Genomic DNA, 9,583 nt, shown 5'->3' with positions numbered 1-9,583 from the left:
ACCTCTGCCCCCCACTGTTCTGGTCCAGCCTGCCAAATCACTCAGATTTGAACCAAATCCCATGCATTTTCCCTCTCCCCCCTCTTTCTCTGCTCCCTCCTTCTCTGGCTTGCTTGCTACAGTTCCTCTCTCTCTCTCTCTCTCCCCTCTCCCTCTCCTGTGCCTCTGTTGGAGCTGCTTTGTCCCTCTTCTTCTCCCTCTCCTATGCCTCTATTGCTGTTGCTCTATCCCTCTCCTGTGCCTTTGTATCTGCTGCTCTGTCCCTCTCCTGTGCCTCTACTGCTGCTGCTCTGGTCCCTCTCCTTCTCCCTCTTTTGTGCCTCTGTTGGAGTTGCATTGCCTTGTATAGGAGTCCCATTCTTGCTATTGCAATCTGTGCAAGCATGGTAAGGAGAAAGGCTACAAGATCACACAATGCTGTGACCTCTTGTGTCTTCCACAACACCAGAAATGCATTGGATGAGTGGATCCCTTGCACCTACAGCTTAAATGACTGGATAGTGATGAAAGGATCAGCCAAAGGTCCACATAAGTTTCCCAAGAGCAAGAGAGATGACATCTTGCATGAGTGGAAGGGGCGCATCTTAAAGTTCAAGTTTGGGAAGAAAGGATGGCTCGCAAAAGTGCAACATGTTTACATGGGAAAAGATATGTGGCTTTCTCCATCATTCAATCAATCTAGGATACCATCACACTGTGAGCCTTTCTATCTATGTACCTTTTTCACCTGTAAGTGTAATGAGTCCATTTGGAAATTTTGTGTTTGGTTTCTAAGAGTTCTTATTCATGGTGGCAGATGTTTTCCCTTCAGACCTCGAGGAGTGGAACCAGTTGAATCATTCATAGGCAAGTTCACTACAGTGAAAGGACCAAGAAGAAGAAAAGAAAAAGCATGGAGATGGATAGGGGGCATTTTGCAAAAGGAGCAAGGAGCAAAACATCATGGAGATGGATAGGGGGCATGAGTGGAGAGGGAAAAGGATTCTAGAAAAGAAGTGTATATAAATTAGAAAGGAACAATCGCAACATGATAGGACTATGTCATATAATCAAAATTTACTAGAGTGTGAACTATAAAGTTTTAAAATCCTACTTAGGAGGTGAAAACTTTTTTAAAAGGTAAGGGTCATTGTTGGCATGCTTCAACCATACACTTCACCAAAGTTAATTTCATGATTTCACTTAAACAAATTCAAAGATACTAAAATGTTTAAAGGAAAACTTCACACATTGGTAGATTTGATATTGACATACTAGACAAACATTGCACATCTATGAATTAAATATTTTCTAGTACATCCATTTTTAAGGTAAACTAAGCTTTTAATATTACCTAAGATCAATATTTTAAGATTACATGTAGTAGCTCCATAAGTTGGAGTCCATTTTTTTTAAAGGCATTTTAAACAAAACTAGAAAAAGTTATGAAGAGTGTCTTGAAATGTATCTTTAACCTATTAACCCCACAGAAAAGAGAGAAAAAAAGAGAGGACACATGACAGCTTGAAGGAGAAGAGCCTACCACGTGTCACAAAGAAGGAGCTCTTGGATGGAGGCTTGGAGAGGAGAGGAGATGGAAAGACAAGAGTCAAGATTTGAGTGGGGAGGAGCTGGAAAGACAAGAGGCAACTTTAGGGGGAAGGAGGAGACAAAAGGTCAATGGAATGGAGGAGATGGAAGTTCATCTTTGGGAGGAAGGACGAGATGGAAGGTTAATGGAATGAAAGGAGGAGATGGAAGGTCCCAGAGCCATGGGTTAAGACTAAGCCAAAATTTCAAAAGCCAATCCAAGTCTACAAGGTGATTGGATTAGCAATTTAAGAATTGATCATTCTATTGGGCTGGCTGAGGGAAGATCCACCTTTAGATGGGGCGTGATTGAGGATGGCCATGCAAGTTTGCCCGTGCAAAGCTTGGGTTCTCAATGTTGGTGATTATAATTGCAAGACACATTGCACACACCCCCTAAACAATAGCAAAGGTCTGTTTGTCTCTTTTGGTTTGTGAGATCAAGTAGAGCAATACTTTTCTTTCAACAAACACTTGCTTTTTTAATATTTTGAATATATAGTGGTATCCTATATAGCTTGAGGCACATGCATGGTATACAAAAGCCACTTACAATGGTTTAATGGTGTCATTCAAGCAAACAATTTTAGAATATTTCAGCCTCATAATCAAAGTTTGGAATGTGTAGATTAGTTTCAATATCAAGACTATCAAATACCCTTACGTAGCATATAGGTTATAAATTAGTCAAGTTACCCTTGTACAATATATTCCCTGAATTTCACAAAAATCTCCACCTAATCATGCTTTGACCCTTTTACTAAATGACAAACAAAATAAGAAACATATGACTTTTCACTTGAAGGTCTCATTTTAAAATTACTATCAAAACAGCTCTTAACAATAAACAAATCATCTTGCATGCTTGCATTAAGGAGCATCAAGCACTTCACAAACATCTCTTTTTTAATAAACCATAAGGTGGTTAAGGCAATAAACATTTTGCACCATATTGATCCTAGGCAAATACACCTATCATGATTGAGTAAATGCTTTGCAAGTTGCATTTATCTAAGTAAGATCATCGACTTTTCAACGACTTTGAGAAACCATATTTAAAAAATTATATGCATGCATCTATGTAACCACACAAAAATACAAACATGAATGCATGTAGCTAGATGTTATTCACACACATGCACATGCATGTGCAACAAGTGTGCACATGCAGATACTTGCTTGTGAGTCTACATATAAGACATGAAATAATGCAAGCTCTATTCCATAAACAATATCCATACCTTAACAATGTTACATATGCAAACTATAGCAAAGCAAACGCAATAAACAAATGTGCAAGGATATAGTAAGTCAATAACAGTGGCATATATTCACATACAAATGCATAACTACAAGAACAAAACAAACACATGATGGTAAAAGGCATCACATGTGCTAACCATGGAAAGTGAACCTCTAGCACTCAGCATATATATTCAAGACATCTATAAGACTTTGAAGAATGACAAGGAAAGGAGAGGACCAATTCTCCTTACATAGATAGGACTCACCTAAGTTGCATATGGGGATTAACTCTAAAAGTCTAATACCTTGTACATCTTAGCTCCAAGAATGAACCCACTATGTTTATTGGATGGGATCAACTCTAAAAGTGTGTATCTTAGATACCAAGAATGAACCCACTAAGCTATCTTGGCTGCTAAGAATGCACTGATAAGGCACGGCTTCAAACACGGCGTATTAGGATATTAAATGTATATGAGATTTTCCAGTTCAGTATGAACTAGGGGCACTTGGGCCTTCCTCCATGCGTTGTCATGTTTGCGTAGCAATCACCGCACAATTCCTTGTTACCATATGTGCCAGGAGGAACACATGCGCACCTAGCACAGCAAGTGCCACATGCTCTCTGACAGTAAAACCCTCGCTTCGACTTGCTGCACCTGGTAGCACAGGCTGACGTGCAATCTGCAACGATATCGCAGGAAACATTCAGTCAGATGTTTGCTGAAATTGCCGCTTTTCTCATCTCTCCTCAAAAACATGAGCGGAAAACGTACTTAATGGTGCTGCAGGCGAGAGAGGCGGCCCTTTGATAGGCTTGAGAGGGACGGAACCTACCAAGCTCTGGAACAACCATAGCTACATTGCATCAACACATACAAAGCTGGAAAGAGGTGACATGGTGACAAACATGTGCGATTCCTAGCCCTTGTGTCGAATAAATTGAAACCGACACACCTCAGAAAAACCATGCACTTGGAAGTTCTCTTACAGGGACGTAGGTGCCGTCTAAGTATGTCACGTCCGCTTCAGCTTGGTGCTGAGATAATCAAGCAAAAGTGTTAGCTTGGGTCAAGAGGCTTGACTCTTGAGGCAAAATGCAGCAAAGGAAGAGGTTCATGCAGGGGCACGTACTTGGACGATGAAAGCACCGAGAACGAAGGCATATGCCAGCATCCAGAGAGCTGAGGTGAGAACAGCCATGCTGCAGACGGAGCTTGAGAAGTGGAGCAACAACGTGGAGCAAGTGACACGCACAGCTTAAATCGAGCGTGAAGAAGTGGAGGGAGGTGGTGGTGGCGGTGGGTGGAAGTGATGGTGATGATCATGGCCTGCAGCTGCAAGGCATTATAAAGCGAAGAGCTGGGACTTGCAACGGCGTTACACGATGGACGATTGCCCATGCTGCAAGTTAATGCCAGCTTAGGGTGCAGGAAGTGTCCTGGTTTCTTCACGGGGGCGATGGTACTCTGCCTTCATTTTCAAAAAAGCAGCACCTTGGCTATGGCGTATGGCCTATGGGTACTCTGACGACTCTCCATCGTCAATTCGTCATCATCAAAGCAGGAGAGCGACGCTGGCTGTGCAGTTTGCACCTTCCAAGTTCCAAAGTTCGAAGTTCCAAATGACGGGGATCGTTGACAAATCTATAATGATTCGCTATGCTTTCAAGTTCCCGTCACCCAGCAGCCACCTTACTAGTACGTTTAACAAAGCTGCAAGCAGGAGACTGGTGCGCATGTCATTGTGACATTGCCATGATGCCATCTAATCTTCTTAGCTGTCCGTTGCAAAAATATTAGATGGTGCACGATTTCCGACGCTCTTCTCAGTCCAGCTAGACAATAGCTGCTTCGACCAAACTCAGTGTAATCTTCTTTTTAACACGGATCAGCGAGTTTTGGAGTTGAAACTTGGAATTTGAAAATTGAAATCCTTTCTTCTTCTAGTCACAAATTCATGAAAAGACTTGTTGACAACCCATTGACGCCAGCACTGGGCTGGACTCTGACCCTCAAGGACTGGGCATCTAATTCTTGATTCTTCATAAATTGTCGTATGGGCGCAATTTCCGAAAAACTTTTTTTTACCCTTTTTAAATTCACGTAAATGTTGTGTAACAGCTTGTCACCACCTATTGGCTCCGAGATTTTGCAATTCATATTAGATTAAACCCACTTTTTGTTAGCAATGCATCCTTAGAGCTCTAGGTGCTATCATAAGTTTTTTTTTAAAGACCCTTTGAAAGCGGATCAACTCGAGTTCTATTCAGCCACTTGGGGCAATGCTGTAGGCACTCGTGTGCCCCTTGTTTGGATTCCACCATCAATTTATACATAGTAAAAGCGATCAACTTGATAAATGGGATACATATGCAAAGACAATCTCCACACGTATCATGATTTTCCATGTTTTGGGGTTAGAACTCTAGGGTTTTGGGGTTATGATAGGTTAGATTTTGAAGACCAAAAATATGCCTTTTGTAGTTTTTGGCTTCGAGGGGCTTTGTTAAATTCTAAAGTGCAAGATAGGTGATAGGTCTTCTCTCGCAAGGCATTTTCATCACACCCTTCCATTGATTGTTTACTTTTCCTTTGGCTTGACATTGGACTATGTTCTCTCTTTTATGGTTTGCCATTATCTTCAGTTACATATCGTTATCATGGGCAAACATGGTCCAATGCCCTAGTTTATTGATGAAAATAGTAAACTATTGACGGGTTCATTAAATGCTATGTGTGCCAAAATTTGTTTTGCCTATTAGAAATTTCAATGGGCTATAGTAGCACAACATAAGCTGGAGCTTAATACAAATTGATGAGATCAACTCTTCAATTTCTCTTTTAATCTATTCATTCTTAAACAGGCTAGACTTGTAGAGATATATATAAGAAACTGATGATGTTGAAATGAGATGAATAGCTCTATGAGGATGGGGATCTTAGAAATCTGTGGACGAAGATGCAAGTATAAGACTTTGCTCTGTCGAAGAAGAGGCCCATAAACTGACAAGGTATGGTGGCCTGTCAGACCTATATGCTCAACTATCATGAGCTGAAGGTCATTTGCTATGTGCATGGCTAAACATCCATCGGCATGGGAGGGTGCATTTCTCATAGGCTCATCAAGAAGAAACCAATAGTAAGAAGGCACCCTAGAAGATTGAAATACAACTAAGATGCATAAGATATCCCTGAGGCATATGAGGTGTTGAATGATGATGTCAGTATAGATATGTAATCCTGGATCCAACCACTAATCGACATCACGTATTGATTGTATACTACAACCATAAGTACAAGTTGAAACACTGAGGTTCCCCAGGTTGCGCTATGGCTAAACTTGATGATGTCCACTACACTGGAGCAGGACTGCATTGAAGCACAAATATCCTCATGCTGAGGAATGATCTGCTGATCGAAAGAGGGGAGATGAAGGAGAACATCCGCAGCCTTAGGATGAGGGAGGAAGGAATCAAACTATGTTGATGTCAATGGGATTGCCTTGTGCTGAGGGAAAACTATCAAATGTGCGTCATGTTGAGGGCTTACACTCAAATGTGCAAGATCAAAAATTATGGGCCGATCCATGCTAGCATGTGATACATATGGCAATGAATGGTTGAAGTAGGTTCTCTTTCCACTCACGGATTTCATCCGGAGTCATGAATAGTGTATCATTAACTGTGTGGTGTGGATAACTCCATGCTAGAGATGGTCTACTACTCTGTCCTAAATGCTTACCCTTGTACCAACGAGAGTGTCTACCCATGAGAACATTGTATGAGAGCTACCACTAGGGTCTTATGCTGAAGCTATCGGTGGGGTCTTATATATAATATGTCAAACTTTAAACCAAGCGATGTGATAGAAGAAGATGTGTATGCCAAGGATAGATACATTTTGCGTAAGGTGTGCAATATGTCATTTATTGAGTTGTAGTTGTTTGTTTTAATAATCTCTTCCAAACGAAGGAGCATGGCTTTTGTCTAGTGAGTGTTCTTCTTTTTGTTTGGCCACATCGTGCCTATGTATGTAAACATTTCAGGATGTTTTATTATAACTTGCACTTCTTTTGTTTGTCTTGGGAGCTTCGCAGGACTAAATTATCATATTTAATTTCGTCATTAGCATTAGGGGAGAATTGGGGTCTCAAAAGGGCCTCATAAGGAATGGATTAGGGAATGCTTAGTGGGCTAATGCAAGGGGCTTGGAGGGTCCCAAAGAGGACTAACCATCCCAACCTAGGTGGGTTAAGCCCACATTTGAGCCCACCTCTCCCCCCATCAATGAGGGGAGGGGGCCACTTTTTGAAATTTGAATTTCAAATTTTGAATCTCCCTCCCTCCCTCTCTCTCTCTCTCCCTCCCTCCCTCTCTCTCCCTCCCTCCCTACCTCCCTCCCTACTCCTCCTCTCTCTCCCTCTCCCTCTCCCTCCCTCCCCCTCCCTCCTCCTCTCCCCTCCTCCGTCTTACTCCTCCTCCTCCCTCATCCCTCTCCCCTCCTCCTCCTTCTGGCTCCTCCTCCCTCCTTCCTCTCCCCTCCTTCTCCATCTGCCCAAGATCCCTCTCCTCTGCTCCTCCCTCCTGCAGAATCTCTCCCCCCCTCCTCCCTCTTGTAGCATCTCTCCCCTCCTCCTCCCTTCTACAGCAGCTCCTTTCCTCCCTTCTACACCTATCGCCCTACTCTTCTCCTCCTCTTCCTCTTGCCCTCATCTTCTTCTCCTCCTCCCTCTTCCTTGCTACTCTCTCCCTCTCACTGCTCCATCCTTGCTAGCTCTCCCCTACATTTTAGCCTGCATCACTGATACCTCTCTTGAAGTCCTCATGGCACCATTCGAGGACATATCCAACAAGTACCATGTGAACCTACAACTGGAGGCAGAATATGCAAGCACACGTTCTTTGAGATATAGTGGAACTCCTCAAAGTGTGCTTCACTGTCTTCCATTGCAAGGGAAGAAGCATCTTGACCTTTGGGTGGATGGAAACTTGTATCCTTTAGACCTTGCCACCCAAAAGAGTCCTCCTTTTCATACAGTGCATGATGTTGTTCGGTTTGTTGGCAAGGGACATGCTAGATTACTTGGTTATTGCAATCGATTGAACCATTCTCAGACATTGGCTATGCAAGCAAGCGAGGTGTAGAGAGCCCAAGCAGAAGAACTTGCACATTTGGGAAATATTACTATTGTGGGCAATGCATAATAGTATGTAGGATCTCCAATTGCAAAACAAAGAACTCAGTGACAAAGCACATGCATTGGACTTGGAGTGACATGAATTGGAAAATCAATCCAGAAGCTTGCTGAAAGCAAACAAGATTTGAAAAGGTCTATCTATGGCCAAGTTCAACGTGCTGTGGAGAAAGAACAAGAGAAGATAGAACGAGTACAAAAGTTGAAGGGAACACCTTTAAGACTGAAGGAGAGGAAAAGACAATTGCAATATATGGATGCATTGTCAACCAATAGTGGTGCCCGAAAGAGAAGAATACGGGCTGCAAGGTTAGCTCCCCAAATTTTCAATGAAATTTCTTACCCCAAAATATTTGTGGTGTTGCATTTGTACTCTACTTTAGTAATTTTATGGAGGATGTGATGGGAACAATTGAAATGGATGATAGTTATCCTTCATATGTTCTAAGAAGTTTAATAAAGCCAACTGATGTCATGGAAGTGTTGAAGGACCCTAGACAAAAAGGGCTACGTAAACAAGTTGCTAGAGAGGTAATGAAGGATTTCAAGGGCCTCATCCAAGCAAAGGAGGTGCTTGGAGTTTGTGATGCCACTGGTGTAAGTCGTGAAGCTTACAACTCTGTTTTTAAAATTTTGAAGTCTGCTATGGAGGAAAAGTATAAGATATCTGCAATGCCATTGCCAACACCATGGTTTGTAAGACTTGCATGTTAAGAAACAAACCAATGTGCTAGAGAAAAGCTTGGAGGATACCATTGTGTAAGTGGCACAATGACTTGGAAGAGTAAAAAGAAATCTGGCATCCAAATGTTTGAGATGAATGCTTTCAATAATGTTTACGTGGATGTAGAGAATTTGCAGAGAGCCATGGTCAAATTCTATGGGATGAGAGAAGAAGATAAGAGGAATTCCCTCTTCACATTCAACTTTATTTCTTCAGATTTCTATATCCTTATTGAATTTCTCTTTCATTGTACAGATGCCAAGCTAGTATTTGTTATAAAAATGGATGAAGCTCAATTGGTAAAAGAGCACAAGCTAGAGAGGGTGAGCATTTATATTATGAACGACGCCTTGCGTTTTGCTCAAGGGGATGAGGAAGTTGAGCAAGGTTTCTCAATCCAATCTAAGAAGGACATATCATGGTTTGCAGCCTTTGAAACCCCAAAGGAGTGCCACAAGACATTGAAGTGGGTTTTGGAGAGAACTGACATCCCGTCGATTATTCGAAGACAAGAGGTAGGGCAAACATTAATTGTGGATGGGCATGTAACGTTTCAAGTTGAATGGCATCTAGCTAGTGATTTGAAGACCCTCAAGTGCTTGTATGGTTGTGATACAGGTGCAGATGCAAAATGGACATGCTTGTATTGCAGCCACTCTCAGAAGATGCAAAAGGGAAGCCTACAGTGGGAAAATGGCATCCTTTCTTGCAACCAAAGTGCAGCCCCTGATTGTCACTAAAAGGATTCTAAGTGGGAACCCATTCTACCAATTCCATTGGAGCGGGTACACGAGTGTACTTTGCATGTTGAACTACGTATACTTGATAAGTTACTCTATTTCCATCTAG

At 42.1% G+C, this 9,583-nt stretch overlaps 1 protein-coding gene across 1 annotated transcript; it reads right to left on the bottom strand.

The window, feature by feature from the left end:
• Positions 1-2,876: 2,876 nt before the first annotated feature.
• On the bottom strand, positions 2,877-4,192 carry LOC147903877 (cypmaclein-like). The gene is made up of 4 exons (XM_087372698.1): positions 3,949-4,192; positions 3,806-3,853; positions 3,591-3,657; positions 2,877-3,498 (listed from the first exon to the last, which is right to left on the bottom strand). Exons 1-4 carry the CDS (start codon positions 4,015-4,017, stop codon positions 3,314-3,316), a joined length of 369 nt encoding a protein of 122 aa, XP_087228824.1. The 5' UTR covers positions 4,018-4,192; the 3' UTR covers positions 2,877-3,313.
• Positions 4,193-9,583: the final 5,391 nt, after the last annotated feature.

This window comes from Dipteris shenzhenensis, chromosome 3 (genome assembly GCF_047967505.1).
Source record: "Dipteris shenzhenensis isolate YYH24624 ecotype China chromosome 3, Dip_SZ_1.0, whole genome shotgun sequence".
Lineage (NCBI taxonomy): Eukaryota > Viridiplantae > Streptophyta > Polypodiopsida > Gleicheniales > Dipteridaceae > Dipteris > Dipteris shenzhenensis.
The sequence above is the reverse complement of the archived record's forward strand: the minus strand, read 5'-3'. Positions and strand labels throughout refer to the sequence as shown.